We start from the raw sequence: 25,285 nt of genomic DNA, 5'->3' as shown, positions 1-25,285 counted from the left end.
TTTATTCCTTTAAAGTGTTTGTAGCTATAAATGTCCCCCTTAGAACTGCTTTTATTCTTTCCTATAGAATTTGGGTATGTTGTGCATCCACTGTCATTTGAATTTAGGAACTTTTATATTTCTTCCCTGATAGGACTCTTAATATTATGCTGAGTGAAGGAACCTAGACATATGATGATTGCAACTTTACCTAAAAGGAGAAGCAGATCAGTGGTTACCTGTGTAATATGGAAAGAGTAAATTATGAAAGGTTAAGAGGGTATGTTGTGGGTGGTGAACATTGTTATTATTGATTAGGGTGATTTTTTATAGGCATATGATATGCCAACATATGTCAACTTTTAAACTTTAAAGATATGCAGTCTACTCTATGTCAGTTAAACTTCAGTCAAACTGTTAAAAAATGCACAGAACTCTTCCATGATAAAAACAGCAGAAGCACAAGCAATAAAGAAAAAAATATGCAACACTGTAAAAAATAAAAAACCTTTGTGCTTCAAAGGATACCCCATCAAGAAAGTGAAAAGATACTTGGAATGTTATGCTTCTGTATGTTAGTAAAATTAGAAGAGTGAAAAGTTAACCAATTGAATGAGAGAAAAAGTTTGAAATCAGATAAGGAATTTGTATCTAGAATACATAAAGAATTCTTGTTAACTCACAATAGAAATACAACCCAATCTAAAAAAAATAGTCAAAAGGTCTGAGTGGGCACTTTTGCAAGGAAGCTATACAAATTAGCCAATAAATTCATGAAAGAAGCTGAACATCATTAGCCACCAGAGAACTTCAAATTAAAACATAATGAGCGAATGCTTCAGATCCACCAACACAGCCATAATAAAAAGATTATCAGTGAGGAGGTAGATAAATTAGAATTCTTTTACACTGTAGATGAGAGTGTGAAATCCCGCAGTTGCTTTCCATTCCTAATGTATATTCTACCCTAATGTATATCTAAAGAGAAATGAAAATGTTTCCACACAAAACGTAGTATATGAATGTTCACAGCAACACTTTTTGTATTAGTCAAAGATTAGAAAAAAAAGAATGTCCACTGACTGATGAATGAATACATTTAAAAAAAATGGTACATCCATATAATGGAATGTTAATTGATAACAGAAAGATATGAAATACTGCTACAGGCCACTATGTGGTCAAACTTTGAAAACACTACACAGTTAAAAAAGAAAAATCAGACATAAAAGTACCTTATACTATATAACTATTTACACAAAATATCTAGAATAGGCAAAACTAGAGAAATAAATTGGTGGTTTCCCAGGGCTGCTAAGATTGGAAAGTGAGAGGCTAAGGTGAATGGAGATTCTTTATAGGATAATGAGAATGTCCTGAAATTGAGATGATGTATGTACAATTCCGTGAGTATACTATGAAATATGAAGAGAATGGATCATATCTGGTAAAAGGATGAATTATGTGGGGTGAGCTGTATCTTAATAAAGTTAGTTAAAATTAAGTCATTACAGAAAATTTTAAATAGTTAAAACATGGGAAATGTTTAAGTGACACACACAGACAATATGCATATCATACGCCACTTCTCTCATTCATTGTCCTACACACACACACACACAGCATTTGCAATTTTTTGAGACTCATTTTAATTTTTTCTTCAAAGGCAATAAAATTGCTGGGTTTCTCAATACAGTATCACTTAATAGTTTTTGTTATTCTAGGTCAATGGTGGCAAACCTATGGCATGCATGCTGCTTGTATCACTGAAAGCTCTGAAAGGTTTGCCATCATTGGCTAGGTTCTCAATATGCTGTGTACATCTATCTCATTTCTCATGAAAAAAGGCAGGTAGGTGATGGATCATTTAATTTGAAGTTTGGTATTTTTCCTGGTTGCTCTTAGATCTTGTGAGTCCACTTTAGACATCTCAACCTCCAGTGACTTCTTCTAGATTGTTCTTAATTCTCTTCCTCTTAATTCCCTAATTTCATTATTAGCTTAGGCTCACAGAGCAAGAAGAACTTCAGTTTTGGGAAATGTCTATCATTCCAATTAAACCTTTAGAAAATTAAGAACACAAATCTATTAGGAATCATCTGAAAGAGAAATATCTTTTTTTTGAATTGCTGCTCTGAAGCCCATGCTGTCTACTACTGGCAAATACAGAATGCCGAGCCAAGTAACACAAAACTACTTCGAAATACTAAAAATATTGTTCTTGATGTGTTTTGTAATTTACAGTACAATTAAAATTGTTCAAATAAGATGACTAATCTGACATTCAGAATAAATTTATATTTTATTTGGTTAGTTGGGTAATGGAATAGAAAGGATACTCAGATTGCGAGTGTGTGTGGCTGTGTACGTGTTGCTGGGGACTGATCCTAGGGCCTCATGCATCCCAGGCAAGTGCTCTACCACAAATTATCTACATCAGCTTGCAGACATATCACAACTTACAAAGTACACAGATAGAAGGAACAAAGGCTGGCTGGGATATACTTGTCCTTGGAAACACTGCAGGATGAAGTGATAAGTTGAATAAGTGGCAAGAGACAGGAAATGATGAGATAGGGAAAGGAAGGATGACATTTCCAGTTTGAACGAAGGTAATGGTTGTGACCACAGATAAACAATACAAGGACAGGCTTAGGGATAGAAGACACTTTTACAGTTCCATGGAATTATCTTTATCTGTATCTGTATCTATATACCTGATACAGAGATTTTTAGACTTCTACTCTTATACACAGTAATTCAAATGACCAAAATACATGAAGAACTTGCAGAGTGAAAACAAAGGGCTGGGAGTGGAACCTCAGGAACATCAAAGTTAGGGTGGACAAAGCAAAGAAGACACAGCCAGAACCTGTTACAGGATACAGAGAAGACTGGGAAAAGTTTACGAGCATGTCATCAATAGCCAAATTTAGGTAAGAATCTGGAGACATAAAAGCTGAAATTTCCACTGGATTTGTCAATTAGAAGTCAATTAGTAGAGCAAAGTTGGCTGAGGTTTTACTGTCAGGTTAAGGGAGAAACTGAGTGTTCTCCGATGTGAGCATCTGAATTCATATGCCATAAACATCACTATGATAAAGTATACAATTTAGTGGTTTTGGCAGATTCACAAGGGTATACACCCAGTATTACTAGTTAATTCCAGAACATTCTGTCACATCCACACAGAACCCCAGAGCATTAACAACAATTTTTAACAATAATTGACAATAATTATTGATTCCAGCAATCCCTAAAGCATTTCTAAAATGTTTTAAACATTATTAAAGAAATATCAGTTTTATCCAAAGGAGTACATTCTGAAGTACAACTGATTCACCATCATAATACTATTTTTATATAAATACCAGTCATATTCACTTAATGTTGGGCATACTAATAAAATTCAATCAAGGAAACAAAGCTGCTTTTCTGCTACAAATATTTTGTGTTTACACTATATTCCAAAACCAATGCCTGAGAAATTCATTAGCTTGTGAAGGGTAAGCAATTTACGGAGTTTAATACCTGTGAGACACAAGAACTAAGCAAGTTTAAGTTCCAATTTTATCTTTTTTTGGGGAAGAGCCCAACAACACGCTGAGTTAAGATAATTATGCACCTCAGGAAGGGCATTAGCTCACCAATGAAAATGCATTAAAATAAGATTAAACCAAGAATCTATACCTAATCACCTTTATTAAGCAGAGGACAAAACATTTAGATAATTAACTAAAATGTGGGCTGAAAAAAAAAGCAGATATAATACATTTAGTCCACATTTTGTACAAAAAATACTGAAAACTTATTCCTTGGCAAGTATTTGTTGGCCTTGGGGGGTAACAACGGACTCAATTTGAATTCAGCATGCTAAGTTACCCTTTACTATTACACGCAGATGAGAGAAAATTCTCTTTTCTTGGGAAAATGGTGGCTTAAAAACTGCCAAGTATCATACCTATGATAAAAATTTACGTAAAGTAACATTAATGAAGTGTGGCTTCTATATTAGGATATTCATGCTAACAAGCTGTTGAAGGTATGGAGAATTCTAACTACGTGGGGAGGCTATGAGTCTCGACGTGAGCAAGTCTGTTTAGATACTCTTGCTATTGTGTCAAAGAAGTCTCAGGAAATCTCAGAATTCCTTCCTCATTCTTCAGAACTCTACTTAAAACTCTACAGTATGCAGAAAATGATGTTCTATTTTCTTTTCAGTTTTCTACTTGGTTTCTGATGTTCATTTATGGGGAAGAAAGAAGGGAAGAAATTCCCTAGACTCTCAACAACAGCAGTTTAAAAGCTTGGCTGAGAGAGACCACCAGATGGACAGAGGATGAACTCCTGGACTTTAATAGCCTGTTATCTATTAAAAGCACAACTTGTGTTTTCTTTTGAGGTAGTCGGGGACCTAGAAGTGGTTTTTGCTTTACAAGTGACTCTTCAGTTGGCCCTGCAGATGCCCAAAAGGTAACTGAAAGCAGAATAACATTTTACTTCATTTATTACCTTAAAAATTTGGGTCAGCTCACGTCTTAACTTGGTGGACGGACATGTGTCTGTCCAGAAGTTGACAAAACAAGGTTGACTGGTCCCAAATCTACATAGCCTATCTCATCTTCCTTCAAGACTGAGGACACCAAGATAAGAGACTGAAGCAGGTTGTGATGTCATGCACGTGTAATCCCAGCAGCACTCTGGGAGGCTGAGGCAGCAACAGTGTAAATTCAAGCCTAGCTATGGGAAGATCCTGTCTCAAAATAAAAAAGGACTGGGGACACAGTTCAGTGTGAAGCCCTTGGGCTCAGTCCCCACTACTGAGAAAACACAAGAAAAAGATATTTATAGGGACATTCGACCATGCCGGGAAGTCTCCAGTCATTGCTCTAGACCTACAGTCATCTTTAATTCCAGCACAGCCTCCCCAAGATCAAGATGCCCGAAGCAGAAACAATCATGGACTGAACTGCTCCTTTAAGCAATAAAGACTTTCCCCAGAGCCACCCTGCAAACCAGAACTGGGACCATGAAAACAACTCCAGCAAAAAAATACGTAAGAACCGGCTCATGAATGCGTCAGTTTGAATCTCTTCATCAGTGTGTCCCTTTCAACTGTGCAGGCTGAAGACTCTTCCTGCTTTCTTTCTCTTACTTTCTAACCCTGCCTAAGCAGTTGGTCTCTGCCTCACACTGCTGTGGCCTGCAATGCTTTTCTATGATGAGGGTCAACTAACCTACTTGGTGCGTGGGATGGGGCGCAAGTTGAGATCCTCAGGGACTCTTTCGGACCTCCCTGGACCCATCTGAGGACACAGACTGCACAACGATTTTTTTATGGATGAATTTTATTTTTTTTATTTTTATTTTTTGGTCTTTTTTGAGGCAGGGTCTCCCTACGCAGTGCAGGCTGGCTTTGAGCTCACTTTGTAGCCCAGGCTGGCCTCGAAGTTGCAATGATCCTGTCTCAGCTTCCGGAGTGCTGGGATTACAGGCATGTGCCTCTGTGCCCGGCTGAATTTTATATTATACATCATATTTTTATTATTTTAAGTTTATTCTGCTTGTACTCACGTTCATAAATTTCCCGCTAACTTACCATGTATTCCTGAGCATGTATGAATCTGTTATTTCAATCTGTTTAGTTGACATTGATTGTCAACTTACTGATAGGACTTCTAATAAATATTTTCTCAGAATTTGAGAATCCCAGTCTTCTCCCTAGCTATTACATTTCTGTAACTGCTGCCTTTGTATTATAAACATTACTGCTTTTAAGATGCCAGTTATGGGCCTATACAAAAATTCTAGGAAATGAATACAAAATAATTGCTATTTATGAAAGTTACATAAAATAAGTATATTTTAATGAAGGAGTTGCATCTTAGAGAAACTTGGTTTTAAATTTCTAAGGTGAAAACCATGTACACACTGTAGAGAATCCATACACATCAGCATCTTGAACCCAACCAACACACAATGCCTGGCCCACTGTAGCTTTGTATACTGTAAAATATCAACCAGTCTGTTGTCCTTAACTGCAGGAGTAAAAGGGCCAGAGAATTGTTCTTTCCTACGCAGTCTTCTCTATTTCATCTAACAACTGAGGGAGGATCATACAAATGCACGTATTAACTTGTGAATGGATTTTAAAAGTACTTTTGCTACTTTTAGGTAATTTTAAAAACTAATTTGTGATTCTTTCATATACCAAAAGAGCAGTGATTATCTCTAGGTGATATGATTAATGGTGATTTAAATTTACTTTTTATTTGTACTTTGTAAGTTTCTTTAATTTCAGTTAGAAAAATATATAAAATAAAAATACAGGCGGGGTGGCAGTTCAGTGAGAATGCACGCTTATCACGCATGATTTTCTGTGTTCAATCCCAGCACCATTTGAAACAAAACCACCTTAAAAACCTAAACCAAAACAACTATATTATATTTGCATTCTGTCGGCAGGCTTCTTACTGATCAGTAACAATCATTACAAAATTAATAGGAGAACTCTCATTTATAGCAACATGTCTATTTAAAGTTAATATTTAGGTTATTAAAGAGAATACAACCAGATCTGTGTAGGAGTCTTATGAAGCGCTGACAAAACATTACTAAAGGACATCTAAAGAAAGCATAAATCAATGCTGTGGACTAGAAAATTCAACGTCACAGACATGCTGATTCCTCACAAACTAAAACTAATAGCAAAAGTATTTTTTTGTAAAATAAAAAAGAAACTGTAAATGTATATGGATGAACAAAGGGACAAGAACAGTCAAGACAGTGCCAAAGAAAAAATTACCTGGGAAGATTGTACAATAATTAACACAATGTGCAGTTAGTGCTGAGACTGCTATGCAAGGCAATGGAAGGCACAGAAAAAGAGAACCCAAGGAGGAACACCCTCTCTGAACAAAGGGGCAACTGGCTACCCAAGGGCAAAAGAATAAAATTAGATCCCTTTAATGCAATATACACACATAAATTCTAGGTGGACTGAAAAGCAAAATTTTAAACTGTTTATGATAAAGAAGAAAAATACCTTTATGACCATAGGATATATCATTATTACCTAAATAAGATCAAGAATGCTTAGGTTGGGCCATGGATACAGCACAGCAGCACTGTGCCTGCCTGGCAAGTGTAAGGTTCTGAGTTCGATTCCTGGTATTTTAGAAAAAAAGAATGTTTAGGTTGCATGCAAAACTGTGTATATACTGTACACATTTCTCATATTACACTAGATATAATTATTCCTATTTTCTGTCACATTTGTCACTTCTTGGTGTTTCCTGTGTTTAGGACCCTTTTGGACCTGCCCTAACGTACCAATTTCATTTGTATCTTTTATAACACAGTGTAGTAGTGTAAGGAGCATTTTCCTGAGTTCTGGGAGTCTTTCCAGCAAGAGGCTGTGGGAACCTCTGAAGGGTGTGTACTGTCCCCAGCCCTTCCTCTCTGGCTCTCTGCTCGCTCCCCAGCTGCCATGAGGTGAGCACCCTTCTTCCTCCTTACCCTCCCACCACGTTGTCTTGTCTCATTTCTGGCCAAGACAATAAGCCAGCTAAGCATAGCCTGAAACCTCTAAAACCAAGAGTCAAAATAAATCTTTCCTCCTTTACATTACCTTTCTTAGGTATTGTGCCCCAATAACTGAAAGCTGACAAACACAACTATAACAGCTTCCTGGGACAATGTGCGGATTAAATGAAATACTATGCAAGGCTTTTACCAAAGTACCAGGTAACTTCATTACCGCTGAGCAAATATCAGCAATTATCCTCAGAAAACTGTACCAATGCATAACTTGGGACAAACAGAATAACAGTTACCCAACGATGCTATATGATTAACATAAAATTTTTGACCTGCCAACATAATAGAATAAATGTGTGCTGTTTTATGAATAATTAGCTTCCATGACAGTGTGACACAATGCCTTATAATAAATTTTTTCCCTTATCCTTCCTAGTCTGTTTTGCTGAAGAATCCTGACTAAACAAAGGGGTTACACAGCTGGCTTTTGAGACAGAGGAAGGGGCCCTAAGGCAAGGAATGCTGGCAAGTCTTCAGAGCTTGACAGGGCAGGGGAATGCATTTTCTCCTATAGCTTCCAGAAAAACCAGAAGTGCTAACATCTTTAGCCCAGGAAAACTGAGTTCAGACTCTCCTGACTTCCTGAATTGTAATACAATAAACTTGCCTTTTAAAAGAGATACTATGTTTGTGCCAATTTGTTACTGTGGCATTACAAAAGAAATACACATTGTTATCTTAATTCTTATCATTTTGCTCTGAAACCCTATATCATTTTTAATGTTTTTGTTTTGTTTTTGTGTATATTGTTGGTATTTTGCTATTGTTCTGTTTTTATTATTCTCTTTAAAATAAAAAAAAAAAGAAACACATAATCCAATGTCATTCTTAGTATCTTTTCTACCATATTCTGCCAGTGACCATTTGAAGTTCATGAATTGATAAATGAAATGTGGCATATCCATATTAAGGAAGATTACTTGGCAATAAAAAGAAATAAAGTGCTGATATTTCTCCTGTATAGACTGTATATAAAAGTATATACTCAAATATACAGAGACCACAAATGGATCAGTGACTGCCTATGGCTGGGGATGTGATGGGTTTAGAGGCACAATGTTTTCTTTTGGGAGTTGTATCAAAAATGTTCTAAAATTGAAAGTGGTGATAGATAAAAAAATATGTGGATATAACAGTAGCCATTAAATTGTACACTTTCAAGGTGTGAATTTTATGGCATGGTATTTTACCTCAGTGAAGATATTAAATAATTGTATGTTTATAAAAATATTAACAGAATAAAAATAACAAAGAGGGTATTAATAAGATATATTTCTTCAGTCATGAATATAAACAGATACTGGATTCATTACACAAGAGTCTGAAAATGTTTTTCTCACCCTCAGCTATTTTAATGCTGATAGAGAAAACTATCTGATACTAGTTTGCTGGTATGCTCAGCAACTGCAGTGTACAGTGTGGCCATCATCAAAACAGATGAAAGATAAACACTTCCATAACATTTTTTTCTTAAACCAATCAACTCATAACAGAAATTCAATAAATCCTTCAAGTGTCTGCCTGATTAATTCATAAGGGGCAAGTCAACTATGCTTACCTTCCCCAGAGCCATCCTCATTAAAACTGTTCTCTATGCTCCCTGGTGAGTCAAAAGAAGAATGAGTATGCTATTTCTGACACGTCTTTAACAAAATTCATATGCTTCATATAAGCCATGGAATGATGCTTTTGTTTCTGAAGCTACACAGCTGTTTCAGCTTCTCATCAATAAACACAATGTTAATGAAATACTCTTAACTTTGTAGAAGAACACCCAAAAATTGAAAGTTTTTTTTCAATCATGCATATATTTCACTAAAATTTACAATGTAATATTCTGAAGGGATGTTAAAAATTATTGAAGTCACATGTGACAGAAACTTACTTAGAATAAAAGTTAAAAATAATCTAAAATGTGAATTCTGATCATTATATTACAAAATAGTCACAGGACACAATGGTAGCCAATTCACAGAACTTCAGATGTTAACAATATTTCTTACAATTCTCTTTCATGCATCCTCTGCCTCAGATGATCTATGCCTTAGCGAATGCTCTCTCCCTGCAATCCATTCCCTCACCTTACTCAGTGGTAAATTATTTCTAATTCTTTTGAGGTTCAGTTTAAATATAAGCTGCTGTCAAAAGCATTTCCTGATACTCTATCCTATACTGTAGACTATGGAGGAAAGAAATCATGTCATTTCCCATGTGTATCTCAATCCTCTGCCCAGTATAGTAAGGATGGTACTAATTGTCTGCTGCAAACTGGGCTCCCTTAGGAGACTGGAGATGGAAATTAGGGACACAGGAAATTTATACTCTCAGCATCAACATCTATAGGAAGACAGGGAACAGGCAGATGAAGAATTCTGACTGTGATGCATTTTTCATAAAGACCTCAATGTACCCCATAGGGTGCTGTGAAGTTGGGACAAGCCTTCTGAGGAGAGGTCAAGCATTTACTGACCAGTCCCTGTATGCAGCTAAAGAGGCGTATCATGAGATGAGGTAGCTTTCTTCTGCAAAAGACAATTTCCAGATGACATACTCCTAGAGTTGCTTCAGAATCCTGAGCTGGCAGCACATCATCAACCACTACGCCGTGCACATACCAGGTGCCAGGCACACAACTTTAACACATTGTTCAGTTTCATCCCTACACTCTTGCGAGGTATGAATTACTACCCCTATTGTGCTAATGAGACAACTATGGCTAAAACAGGTTCAGAAACACCTGAGATCTAATAATGTGGTAAATTCTAAAATCTGTATTCTTTCTGCTATTTTATACTGTCATTTCACATAGTTTATACTCAATGAATGTTTGTCAAATGAGTAAGTATGTCCAAAGATTTGGCTCCTGGAGGCAAACAAAAAACTTGTATTAACTGCAAGGCCCATTCCACAGATGAAGGTCATTTAGATGTAAATAATGCAGGATGCTTGGTCAGGAAGTGATGCTGCGGGTAGGGGCACAACTTCGGGGTATAGCACTTGCCTAGCATATGCAAGGGCCCTGTTTCAATTCCCAGCATGGGCTGGGGGTGGGAGATAAGAAGAGAAAGAAAAGAGATGCTTTCATGACACCAGAAATTCCACTGACTGTACAAACACTGCTTTCTAGCATCGCTTTCTGTGTTGATAGAGCACTCTGTATTTTTGATGGGGCTTCTGAGAACTTGGAAATGTGGCTACTACAGTAAGGAACTACATTTAAAATCTTTATTTAATTTCAATGAATAAACACTGGTGACTAGTGATTACCATGATAGCTTGCCATGGTTTACTTAGTTTTCTTTAAATTAATTCATGTATCATAAAATATACTATTTTAAAATCTTTAATTTAGTGATTGTTACATATTCACTCTGGGGTGCAAACCTCACCAGACTAATTCCAAACATTTCCATTATCACAAAATTATCAATCCCCAATTCCTTGTTGCCCCATCTCCTGCTAAACACTGATCGACTATCTGAATCACAGATGTGCTTATCCCTGGAAATTTTACATAAAAGGAATCCTACAATAATGTAGTCTTTGTTTCTGGCTGCATTCAGCTGGCAGATTTTCAAGTTTAAGCAGTGTGGTAGTATGTATCAGGATTTCATCCATTTTGGGGGGTGAGTAATATTCCATTATTTTTAGTTTTGATTCTTGTGAAATAATGCTGACGTGAACATTTGTATACAAGTTTCCATGTGAATACATGGTTTAATTTTTGCAAGTATACATCTAGGAATACGACTGCTGGGTCAGATCATCACTGCATTTTCCGTTTTTGAGAAACTGCCAGAGTCTTCCAAAGTGGCTGCATGACTCTGCATTTCTATTAGCCATGTATGAAGGTCCCAGTTTCTGTATTTCCTGTTCACACTTGTTACTGTTTGGGTTTTTGATTTTAGCTATTCTAGTGCATATGAAGTGGTATCTTATTATGGTTTTGATTTGCATTTCACTACTGAAAGACAATGTCACTGAACGCTTTCACGCTTTTTTGTGTGCTTTTTGGCTATTTGTATATTTTGGAAAAATGTCTGTTCAGTTTGTTCTTAAAACTGTTCTTAAAAGTGAGCATTAACTTGTTCTATCAGAATGTAGAACCAGTGTTAATGTTTCCATTTACTCATCTGTCTTCTGTTTTATACAGTGTCACACATATATAAGAACTTCATGGAAGATTTCTTATTTGAATCTTGTAGACTAGGAGAAATAGTCCTGGTATATACATTTTCATTGTATCTCACACTATTCCCTCATAGCAAGTAACTCAACTTTTCCAAAGAATCATCCACTTAGATTGAAGTGCGACAAGGACAAGGAACCATACTATGTCTTGCTCACTTCTCTATCAACAGAGTAGACAAATTCTTGAATGCATAAACAACATAATGAATGGAAACTGCAAAGAGCTACAATCACTAATTGAGTGGTACATTCAGTTGTACTATTAAGCAATCTTAGACAAGTCGTTTAACTGTGCTGAGCCCTAATTAACTTGTAAGTCAGGGAAGAGAGTAGGTGATTTAAAATTTCCTTTCAACCTTAAACACCTATGAGTCCAAATTTTAAAGAAGTATTTGAACACAGAACTCTATATGCCTTTATAAATAAGTAAGTAAAACATGTGGCTAGAGATATACTGAAAGACAAATACAAACAAGATACACAAGGCAAGTATTAAGGAAAATTACAGGCAATAAGCAACCTACCTCCTCATATCAACACAAAGTGCTCAAAGTGATTTTGTGTGCAGATAATGGAATAAAAATAGAGGTTAATGTTACTGTAATATAGGAAAGTCAAATGTGTAAATGTCTATTGTGTACCTTGGATTTAGAATAAAAGGAATTAAGATGTGCTGTGTTCATGTACCAACTCCCCATGATGAATGTAATCATTATGTACTGCAAGCATGTACTAATAAAAATAAATTTTAAAATGATTAAGAATAAATTCTGTTTTGAACTAGTAATATCTCCACTTTTTCTGGCTAAATATTTCATGAGTGACATGAAAAATGGTAACATAAGGACTGCCTGATTTATTTAACAGAGTGCTAGTTAGAAAACAGTATGATCTTTCTCTGATATATACTTCTAACTGTTCTAATACTCCAGTTAAAATTTTAACAAGTCTCATTTTACTGTTTGATCAAAATCAGTAAAAGTTGTTATATTATCAGATTATAACACTTGCTAAACTCAGAAGTGCCCTCTAACTCACTTCATTGGGTAATTTCACATGGAGGCCAGATGCTGAAGAGGCAGCCAACTGTATGGATGAGATTTTTTCTAGTTTCCCCAAATGATTCTTTAAAAGAAAAAAAAAGTTTTGGGTTACAAAAGTAATGTGGTGTAGTATATTTGAAAAGCAGCAAAATAATAAAAAAATAGTGTAACTCTATTAAAACAGGCCATTATTCTGGTTCTTCATGAATTTTCCAGGCAATTAATTTTTTCTATTAGTAGTAGAATGAACAATCACTTTCTTTTTTAAAAATTCTGGAGACTGAACCCAGGGTCTTTGTGCTGAGTTACATCCTCTGCCCTTCAAAAAGTTTAAAATTTTGAGACAGGGTTTTGCCAAGTGGCTAACTTGCCCAGATTGGGCTCAACACTGTGATCCTCCTAGCTTAGCCTCCCAGAGTGCTGGGGTTATAGGTGTGTACCTAACAAGTGTATTTAATAGTCAAGATTTGTATTCACATTTATTTATAAGGCAAGAGAAATGTGAATTTTATCTTTTAAAATAAATCACAAGCATTGTTCTCAAACACCTTAGTCACAGGAAGTGCTGACAAGGAAAAGACCCTTTCTTTATCTGTGACCTTTTGGCCTTGTTTCTTTTTAGCAGTGTTAATATCTAATATGTATGTTAAGAAATATATGTCTTTACTTTTGCTCACAAAAAAGAAAAAAATATATGCTTCTGTAAAATGATCAATTTTGCTAACACATATATGTTACCATTTTTTAAATTCATGGACATGACACTGAAAAGTTATCTAATATTGCTGTAGGGGGAAAGGTTACAAAATGAAGGTGTGGAAAAATTTGGAAATTTTAAGTTACTTTTTGCTACTACCTTTACCTTCTCCCTTTTACAGTTACTGATAGTTCTCTGCAAGCTGTCAACAGGTCCCACCATTACCTAAAATATGCTAATCTGACTAAACAATTTAGGTTTGAAGAAAATGTTTACCTTCCAAGCTTAGATTTACATGTTTTAAATTTTCTAAAACATAGCCGGCGGGGAGGGTGTACACATCTGTAATTCCAGCACCCAAGAGGCTGAGGCAGGAGGATCACTGTGAGTTCGAGGCCAGCCTGGGCTACATAGTGAGTTCAAGGTGAGTTTGGACTACACAGCAAGAACCTGTCTCAAAAAAAATTCATTTTTTTTTTAAACACATAATCTGCTCTTTGGGGCTTAGAGCTATGGAACAAATACATAACTATAAGGAGGTTATAAATATATACCTGTAAGGAGGTTATAAATATATAACTGTAAGGAGATTAACTACCTACAGGAGACCTTTTGGAAGTGAAGTCAACATTCACATTGTGCCAGTCTAACTTAAATATGGGCTTCTTAATAGGCTAAGCCTGAGCAGGAAGAGGAAGGAATGGCGCTTCACTCAATCCTCACAAGAAACCTGGAGGGTGGGTATAACTAACATCTTATTGATCTATAGATGGACAGGTAGGTTAAATAATTTGCTTAAAAAACAGAACTACCAAGTGGCAGCACTGGCATTTACAATGAGGGACAAAGCTCATGTTTTCCCAATCTCCCCACTGCAAATTAGGATGCATTTACATTTTTCTATACCCACGTATATGCTTGCAGTTGGGTTACAACCAGAATCAGGGAATGAATTCTGCAACCAGAACTGTGGAATTCTTTAAGTTCATGAACTGAGGTACTATACTACCGTATACATTTTATTATTTGCTCAAGAGTATAGCATTGGAACAAGGTCATTTTGTCTTTCATCTCACAAAAAAACATATGCTCAAAGAATAAGATGACATGACCACACACAGCACATGGCACTGTGGTGAGCAGAGGGAGAGCAAGCAGGGTCTCAGTCTGCGCTGCACATACACAAAACAGCTCATCTCGCCTGTGCTGTTGAGCCACTTGGGTAAATGTCGAAGGAAAGAAAAATGTCCAAGGAAAGATCTTTCTCTTTTAATATGATTTTAAAGATTAACTGGTGACAAATTAGATGTTTAAGAAAATAGAAACCCAAACTGTCTTCTCAAAATAAAACAAAGAAACCTGCAAAACAAGTTAATTCATGGTTTTAGAATTTCTTTTCCTGAAATACACGTTATGTATTTTATTTTCATCTGTTTAGTTGCTCCCTGATTTTCAGAATATGCGGAAAAAAGGAGATGGACTTCTCCAGTAGCAACCCATTCAAATTAGGAACATCAACCCAATACTAATTCTCAGCAACACAGCAGTCTTGAAGTCAATTAAAAATTAGAAACTGCTATTTCAATAAAAGTACATTCATGTAGGAAAAGGTGCAAATACATGTATCTTTTCTTATTCTATTTTTTCAAGACTCTATTAGGCTAAATTCTTCTAGATACACATCTCCCTCTTAAGTAGAGGGCCATTTCTCATCTAGTGATTTAACAAACACTGAGTGTATCTTTCAGTTCTGTCATCCAAATGGAACAGAAAAACTGGGTTTCAAAGAGTTGCTTTTATAAAAGTATCTAGACTTTTACAAGAAAGTATGACTGCTTTTGGTACCTATGGGCGGTTTCCTGTATAACTATGGTATACACTGTTTAATTAGCTATCGATACCATCATTATTACTGAAAGATAAAGGAACCCAAGTTAAATATTTGAAGACTTAAAAGAGAAAAGGTTGGTAATTTTTAAAGCCAAAATATAAATTATTTAGATGTTCTTCTAAGGATAAGTAATCATAAGTTTAGTAAACATAAGATACAATTTCTTATTCTTTTGAGTAGGTCTAATACCCAAAATAGAGAAATTTTGGGTCACAAGCAGTCTGGCCCACCTATAACTGAGGCTACTCAGGAGGCTGAAGCAAGCGGATCACAGGCTTGGGGGCAGGTTAGCCAACATAGTGAAGGCTTAACTCAAAAATACAAAATGAAAAGGACTGGGATGTTGCTCTACAGTGTCCCTGGATTGAATCCCCAATATGGGGATGGGAGGTGCATAAGAAACAGATGATGAGTATGTATCACCCCCATATAACAACACGGTGACCATGACCCTGGAAGATTCTGTAAAACAGCTCAGAGACATTTTAATTTCACATCAAGGTCCTTAGATAAGCTGAAGTACAGTTTCCCAAAAGTCTTTTTTTCTGGTACTGGAGATTGAACTTATTCCTCATACTGAACGCTTCTACCTTTTAATTTTGATTTTGAGACAGGGTATGGTAAGTTGCTAGGTGGGCTTGAACTTGTGCTATTTCTGACTCCGCCTCCCAGAGTGCTAGGATTACAGGTGTGCAGCGCCATGCCTGAATAGCCTACAATTTTTAAATATTTTAGGGGCACTCACTAATGGATTAATGCTCAGAACAAAGATACAGGAGCAAGAAAGAATAAGCAGGGCCAAGGAATACAACTAGTGGTAAGATGACTAACACAGATATTAAACTTCAGGAATACTATTCTTTACGGAATCTGCCAAGATTTTGGCTAATTATGAAATGTAACTATTGGTTTATGTAGTAGTACTTCTACTAAAAAGAAAAAGAGTAACTGCAGCATTCAAATCTCTGGTAATATCATAAACATGCATTTTATATATACACATGGCATCAATGTTAGAATTTCCAATGCCATTACAAAGCAAGCATCAATGAGGTAATATGAACTGAAAGTAAAACCTCCTACGTGCAGAATACCTCACTCAGTCATTCACTGACTTTTACCTAATTTATGCTAGAAGCACAGTTACTACTTTCATTTTATACTGAGGAATTCAGGTAATCTGTTCAAGGCCACAAGGATAGATAGTGGATGGGGTGTGACTAAAGCCTAGGGTCAGTTCCTATCTATCATCATCTTCAGTCTTAAAATATAACTGGACCATGTGTCTATAATATAAATTTGATGCTTAAAGACCAGTTATGTTGAATGAAACATCACTTTTTACTCGAACGGACAGTTCATTTTTGTTCTACAGAAAATAAATTTATGAAAAAGTAGAGGCATTCTAAGTTGTCAGGGAAAGCTCAGGGATCACAGAAGGAAACAGGAACTGAGCTCATTGTCATGTTTCTTATTTGAAGGGACTATACCACAGTACCATATTTAAGTGCCACTTAGTTACAAACTGCCATATGCAGGTGTTTTTACAACATTTCTTACATGATTTAATTTTCATACCTTCCAGATGTATTCTTTAGTATGGCAAGCGCATCTGGGTAGCCATCCATGTTGTAGTCGCCGATATGAAGGGTAATTGGAATTGGAATTTCAGTTGGCCATTCTTCATGTACAAATGGCACAAAACCCCAGAGTGTACCCTTATTGCTGAAATCCTGTAGGACTGGAATCCACTATAGATTAAGAGAAAAAATTAGCTTTCAGAGTTATTTTTTTGCAATTACCATCTGCACCAGAAACAGTCCATTAAAATTTCTCAAGATAATCATCATGTCACCTCATTTCCATAACACGACAGGGTAGTATTTATTTTGATGAACAGGTGAGTGACACTCTGGGAAAAAAAGCAAGTTGCTCTTAGAAGTTATCACCAGTCATCTTTGTTTGAACTCAGTACCCACAGCCACAGAAAGCTTTTTATAAACTCATAGAACCTTAAGATTGAACTGATTTAGTTCTCATGTAGCTGAATCGTGAATGTAAAACTTGTGTCAAGCAGAAATACAACCTCAAATGAATATTTTAAAGAACTAGAACAAACAATAGTATCTTCTAGAACAGATACCCTTCAAATGGGCCAACTTAGGAAGAAAGCACATGAGTCTCTCTTGCTTTACTGCTGTGCCTCTTACAAATGAAGGACCTTGGAAGTCATGTCATTACAATTATAGGCATGCCCACAATTAGCTAAGAGGACAGGCGTGGGTACAAAACCTGGAGGTGTCTGAACAGAAGCAGGCATAATAACTAGCTCAAAAGGCCAGGAAGCCAAATGTGCCCAAAGTGTTTGTTTTTTCCTGATAAGCAGGTAATTTACTTTTGTAATTACAAGCTAAACTATATTAAAAATGGCTAACAAACAAATTTAATGGTTTAACAAGAAGAGTATCTCCAACAGTTCAATGTTATTATATTTTTTTTGGTACCAGAAATTGAACTCAGGACTAACTTATGCTTGCCAGGCAGGTGCTGTGCCACTGAGCTATATCCCTGGCCCTCCAACAGTTCATAAATTTTTCAAAGTATAATGTGACATAGAAAAAGGGTGAAAATCCCACAATAAAGATATCTGCACAATATGAGGTTTTTAAAAGATGACCTGCATTTTAAACTAATTTTCCAGTCATCCCTCAAGCAAAAAAGTATTATTTTATATAACATCGAAATGTTTTAACAGTTTTACTTGACTTGGAAAATACTGTTGCTTTTATTTAGATGGGATATTTCACAAAACATTGTATTCACAGACTTCTCAATTTTAGGGTTTATTAACGAGGATAATTAACTGGAAACAGAGCTTCTACTATGGCAAGTCTAAAAAGTAAAAAGGTGCTCTCTTCAGCAGCACATATGCTGAAAAGGAAGAGATTTTTCATTCAATATGACATCCACAGCCGTACCAGAGAACTGCAGCATCTACCTTCCCTGAGAAATGTCCGTGTAGTTTGAGTATATTTTTATGATAGCTTGTCACTTGAAGATAGGATATAATTAACCAGGTTATTTATACCTATAAACCAATAATGGAGTGTGACTTGACCTAATGTGTTAATTGAATTACAAACCGAAAAACAGTTAAAGGTAGTAAAATTTATCAGTGTAATGGTCAAATGATTTTAGAGTGCTGACTATATGATTTCTTTTCTCTAGTGTTTCTTTAGTGTATAAAATGTAATACTTCCTATTCATAAGGGATATAAAAGTCAACATGTTATTGTATAATTTATTACCCTCCAAAAGAAAATAAAGCAGATTAATTCTACTACTGGCATAACCTATCATTCATATATTAATACTCTGAGACTCTCAGACTCTAAATTATTTATACATAAGCTACAGATAAAAAAATCAACATGAAAAAAGGAAATAGATCTAGATACCACAAATAAAAACAAGGTTAGCTTTGAAGATAGATATGGTGTTCTTTTATACAACCAGTGTATTTTATTATACTACTGGCATAGAAAATACTAACAGTTCATTTAATTACAGGATCCAGCATGAATTTTCTTCACCAGAAATGACTATAGCAGTAATTTCTGAGTAAAAAATAGATTTAATGTACATTAAGTTAAAATGAGATCAATAAATTAGTTTTTAATTTTTCTGATTCTTCAGATGTCTTTTGCAAACTCTGAAGTTTTTTCAAGCACATTAAAAACAGAAAGCACTGATATACCTCTTTTGCTCCAGACTGTCCTAAGTAGATGGTGCTTTTCTGACAGTTTTTGTCTTCACAGCCTGGCAGTAAGTGATCCATATGTCCATCTCCATCTGGCAAAAGAAACTTCAAGAGTCCACTTAACATCCACACAAAAAAGTGTTTTATTTGTCAGGTTAAAATTCCTACTCAAAGTCTCCATTAATTTGGGTAACACCAAAAAATCTGACACGTGGCTTCATAATGACTGTAACTCAGTTTTAAAACATCACTCTGGTCCTTGCTACTTATACTCGGGATTATGTTTTGCTTTGAATTACAACCAATTCTATCATCATATGTTTATCCAGTGTTAGAAAAAGTCTTATTTTGGGATTTCCTGTTAAAATCAACAACTTTTAAAAAGGTAGCTTTTATATAATAGTTGTGGCAACAGCAGGAGAAAAATAAGCATGTCAGTAATAACACACTGCTGTGCAGCCTATTTTACACAAGAGACTATCTGTGCACAGTTCTAAGTGCCCTTTATTCAGCATGAGCTTCACTTCAAGAGTTACAAAGTTCTTAGCGCTCTAGCTTCCAAAATGCACTCACAGATCTTTACCAGTAAAACAGCAAATAAAGGAAAATACAGATTTTCTTTATAGCTGGTTAATTTGTTTTATGAAGCTGCATACTATTTTGCAAGTATCTCTAGAGGTGCATACTATTTTGCAAGTATCTCTAGAGGTGCATACTATTTTGCAAGTATCTCTAGAGGTGCATACTATTTTGCAAGTATCTCTAGAGGTGAGATGACTGAGGAACCTGCAGGCAGTGCCTCCTGAGCTGCTGCTTATCTACTGCCCTCACCGGCTGATGGGGGTTACAGATTTGGATGAGCTGGAGCTAAATCTCTTAACAGGAACAGTCATGTAGCTTTTAATTTGGGAGCCTGACTTATATGTTGCTTTAACTCCCATGGTTTACTGTATCATTTAACTTGTGCTCAAGGTAGTATAAATACTAGGAAGGCAATAAAATAATTACTAATAATTAAATATCCTTTACTGTGTAGGTTTACATACAAAGAAAGACACACAATTATAAGAAGCCTATAAAATCTCCAATAATGTATTCAAAAGCAGAAAACATTAGCCAGAGTGGGATGTAAGTCTAGCCAATGGAATCCAACTTAAGCAAGAAAAAAAAATAGACATTCTGGGGAGTATTTTTTAAAAGAATTCTTCAAAGGGTATTCAGTTAAAAAAAAAACCCTTCCTCCTACTTTTGTCCCCTGCTCCCTTCCTGAATGACAGCCACTATAGCAGTTTCATATGTATCCTTCCAATGACGGTTCATATATGTACATGTACTGCATACCATTCTGTACAAATATAATAGTACTTTACACACTTTCTGGGACTTGGATTTTTTATTTAATATATTTTTGAGACAGTTTCCTATCAGTAAATTTGTAACTGCCTAATATATAGTATTGCATCATATGTACATATTTCAATGTGTACTGATATGTAAACACTGGGTTGTTTTCCAATCTTTTAGTAACCCAAACAACCTAAGAAACAATAACCTTGTATAGCCTAATTTTAAGGAGATTATATTTGTGGCATAAATTCCTAAAATGGGACTTACTGTTTAAACTGCTATATGAAATTAAAATTTTTATTTTATCTCCAAAAAGGAAATTTAAAATGTTGTTAAACTTTCTGATACTCTTAAAAACTAAAGACATGAAAAGAGCTTTGTTTATATGAGTAACATCTGTGGCTATTTACCACATTAAAAATTAAGATTGAGAAGTACCTGAATATTTATTATGTAAAAAATAACAACTATAATAAATATGTTACATGTAAGTTTTTACAAGAGTGGAATCACCTGGCTTCAACACCTGCCTTAACACTCTGTTAGAATATATTATCTTGGTTGACAAATATGAAAATATGTAGTTGGAAGAAGTATTTTAACAGCTTTTTCAGATAACTCTAGATATTCTTCCACACTACCACCAAAACAACAATAATTTTTTTCTCATAATGAAGTTTATTTGCAATGAAGAATTTAAAGACAGAGTAGTGCATTTTCCCCACTCTGTTAATGAATTTTTTTTTTTTTTTTTTGGGTACCAGGAATTGAACTCAGGACCTTGCGTTTGCCAGGCAGGCGCTTATGCCACTGAGCTATATCCCCGGCCCCCAATCTATTTATTAAAATCCACTGCTCTATCTTGCATTTTTGATAGATGTTTTATATCTATCTGTGCAATCATGTAAAATGCATGACTTTTTAAGATCACAAACTGGTCCTTTGGAAAATGTTGGTTCAATGGCTTATGCAGATCTTCCAAAATGCAGACACACTACATCATACAGTATTAAAAATTCACATTTGGTAATGTCATCACAAGCCCCTCAGAAAAGTCTTAGATAAAATCTTTTGTTTGAAAGCTCAAAATTTATCACTGGCACCAACTCCTAGCAGTTATTTTCTTTAACTAATGAGTTCAGTTTGTTCATTTTAGAGAAAATGTCTATTAAATACATGCTATTAAATACAAAAGCATAAACAACCAATTCATCTGGCAGTCTTCCTAAGTAAAAAATGATGTAACATGGCAAAAAAGAAGTGGCTAGTTCAGCCTGCAGCCCAATTACACCAGTACTTTTTATTAAGACAATGATCTTATTCAAGGTATAACAGAAGTGTGTTATGCATGGTTTGTATTTCCTCACACAGAATATGTTAAGAAGATGTATACTGAAGGGCTGAGATTTAGTAGAATTATTATGTTTTGCTACTTCAAGAAAAACATTTTTTTTTTGTTTTCTGGAGACACGGCCTTCTTGTGTAGTTGAGGCTGTCCTTGAACTCACAGAGACTCTGCCTCAGCCTCTGGGTGGGGTTACAGGCATGCACCACTACGCCTGGCCAACAGAAACACTCTTAGGTGAAACTATGCTTCTTATTTTCTTCCTGTCCCACCTTATTTTATTAGTGTGTATGCTGGTGGTGACCACGCACGCGTGCACATGCACAGACACACACAAACCAAGTAAATTTGGGGTTACTACTTTGTGCTAAACTGCAAACAGCTTCACCCACCACTGATTTGCCTCATCAATGAAAAGGTCAACAAGGTCAAAATGGCAAGAAAAAACAAAGCTTAGTAACATTACAAAAATAGTTTTGATCTTGCAGACCCCTGAAAGAGCTGTAGGAACTCTGTCCTAGGTCAGTACTTTGGTGCACTGTTTGAGAATCACAAAACTGGTACTAAGAACTGAGCTATTTTCATTTTTTACAATCTGATTTTGAAAATGACTCTCAGGGTTTTAATTTTTAGTTTTCTTATCAGGTTGTATTTGATACAGGTTTAGGTTTTGTCAATATCTTGGTCATAGAAAGGATTACCATGATGATTTTTTTTTCTCTTGTCAAGGCCTGGGAAAAACTATTACTGTTCTGATTCAGAGTAAAATGTTTTTCGTTTCATTTCAGTCTTTAAATACGTGTTATGCTTCAATGATGTCTCTTGGATACGCAATTGCTGGTGCTTTTCTGTCTTGGTAAACAAACTGATTCCTTGACTACTATGCTGTAAGATTTTTTTTTCTTCTTAGCTCACAATTCTTTACAGCAAAGTCATGGCCCATTTACTTCCTGATCTGAATTTCCTCTCTGCTTACTAATTTGTGGGTAGAAGTAAAAACTGACTATGTGAGTATGGTATTCAGGGCTGGACTGAAGCCCAATTCCAGCTCAGTACCTGAGGATATCATGGTGGAAATATCTCCCAAACAGTTGATATGGCAATGGTTTTGTTTAATTTACCTTTGGAAGTTGGAAAGAGGGTTAGACAAGAAAGTCTGGATTAGTTTATTTTAAACATTCCTATAATTAAATCTATAACTCTATGGCCATTATAATATTAAATATAAGAAAATTATAAGCCTTTTAACTCTCTTATCAAAACCACTATTCAATTACACAGACAGTATAATTTTCTATGATGTTCATAATAAATGAAGACATTTCTAGTTTGGGTATTTCAAACTTTTTGAATATATCTTTCAAAATTAAACCAGTATTATTTAAATGTTTTCACAGGAAATATGACAGCTAAGAAAACTACAAATATCAAATGTCCCATATACATTTATCATGGTGACAAAGCACTAGAAAAAGATTTTAAAATATTCCATTTGTTGTACAACTGATTAGCTTATTTTATACATCTTTATTGAGCACAGGGTACAGTAATATTTAAAGATTATTACTTTGTCTATGTATTTGAGTGTTTTCAATAGGAAGGGAAATTCAGGGGTGGGGTAAGAGATCATTCTAGGATCATTTTACTTCATTTAAGTGAGAGATTAAGTATTTTCTTTCAGTAGTCTCTAATCCTGCTATTTAAGAAACCCATTACAACAAATTGCTAGCTAAATCAAACCTCTAATGTGAATTCTAAAAATAAATAAGAAACTAAAACAAAATCCTATTTTTTGCTTTACTCACTAATTCATATCCACCCCTAAAGGTAGGAAAGGCAGCTTCTAGTCTCTTTCCAATACCGTAATTCTGATTCCAAAATGTTGTGTAAGATCAGAAGGACAGAGATGTATTTAGTGATGAAAATCCATGTATAGGAGGGCAGCAAAATGACTCCAATTCTTGTTTTGATATAGGTAAGGAAATATACAAATGAAAATAAAATTAGTAAATTTGAAAATAAAATCTTTACTTTAGCTAGGGTTGGGTGGTATATGCCTGTAAGCTCAGTACTTGGGAAGGTGAGGCAAGGGCACTCTGAGCTAGAGGTCTAGAGCCTGGACTACACAGTGAGACCCTTTTCCCAAAACAAAACAAATGAAAACAAAACAGAGCTTTAATTTTCTCTTTCTCTTTCTTTTCTTTTTCTTTCTTTTCTTTTTTCTTTTTTCTTTCTTCTTTCTTTCTTTGCTTTTTTCTCTTTCACTGTTTCCTTCTTTCCTTCCCCCTCCCTTCTCCCTTGTTCCCCTCCTCATTTGAACATTTTTTTCCTATTTCACAATACCTGTTACATTTTGGACCTTATTTACACTTTTGGTTTCTCACACCAGAGAAACAATGCAGTATTTACACATGTGTGTCCAATTTATTTCATATAAGAGTATGGACTCAAGGTGCATCCATTTTCCTAGAAATGTCTCACAATATCCTTCTTTATGGCAGAGTGGTACTCCATTGCTTTAAAAAAAAATCACCTTCTTTATCCATTCACCAGTTGATGGGCACTTGGGTTGTTTCCAAGATTTGGCTACTCCAAATTGTGCTACTATAAACATAGGTGTGCATGTATTGCTGTGGTATGATACTTTTAATTCTTTTGGGAAGATGCCCCAGGAGGGGAATGGCTGGGTCAAATGGAGCTTCTAGTCCTAGTTTTTGAGGAATCTCCACAGATTTCCACAATGACTGCACCAGTCTACACTCCCACCAGCAGTGGAGAAGGGTTCCTTTCTCCCTACATCCCCTCCAGCATTTGTTATTGGCTGACTTCTTGATAATAGCCATTCTTTAAAATAGAACTTTAATTAACTGGCAACAATTTAGTATTTTATATCTGGCTTTGAAGATGAGAATACAAATGTGTATGATTAAAGCTGTTTCAAACAGAATATACAATCAGATTTAACTGGATTAATTTACTCAGTGACTTCAAATTATATAATTTTAGAACTATAAAGGTCCATAGAAATTAGGCCCTTCATCTTTTCACCATCTTATAGATAAGAAAGTTGAGGTTCAGAAATTTTAGGCCAGGATTACACATAGAGAGAGGCTGTTAAGACTTGACTACAGCCCCTCATTTGTTCAACCATGTAGTATCCAGGGATGGTTAGAACCAGGTAACTATCCAATCAGTTAGGTCAAAGTCATTGTTCAGCCTTAGGATTATTAACATGAAGCTTTCCTACTATCCTCTGCATTACAGCAGCTTATTCAAAGACACAGCACGATTTAGGAGGTTACTCATGTATGAAATCAGTGAAACATCATTCAGTATCACAGTTGAGATACATTTTGTACCCATAAGCCCTGAATTAATCACAGAAGGAGGAAAAAAAAGAACAGAACATCTAGACATGCAGTTGTCTTAATTT

The 25,285-nt window shown here is 35.4% G+C and overlaps 1 protein-coding gene across 1 annotated transcript in view; it reads right to left on the bottom strand.

Annotated features, from left to right (window-relative positions):
• The window catches only part of Itfg1 (integrin alpha FG-GAP repeat containing 1), a gene marked incomplete in the record, with an annotated part of 219,908 nt that overhangs the window by 85,542 nt on the left and 109,081 nt on the right, over positions 1-25,285 (bottom strand). Inside the window, 2 exon segments of the mRNA XM_005401409.2 lie at positions 16,979-17,151; positions 19,158-19,252. Of these exon segments, the coding sequence (XP_005401466.1) occupies positions 16,979-17,151; positions 19,158-19,252 (268 nt within the window).

Source organism: Chinchilla lanigera, unplaced genomic scaffold (assembly GCF_000276665.1).
Source record: "Chinchilla lanigera isolate Chin_1 unplaced genomic scaffold, ChiLan1.0 scaffold00073, whole genome shotgun sequence".
NCBI lineage: Eukaryota > Metazoa > Chordata > Mammalia > Rodentia > Chinchillidae > Chinchilla > Chinchilla lanigera.
This window is presented reverse-complemented; position numbering and strand designations above follow the sequence as displayed.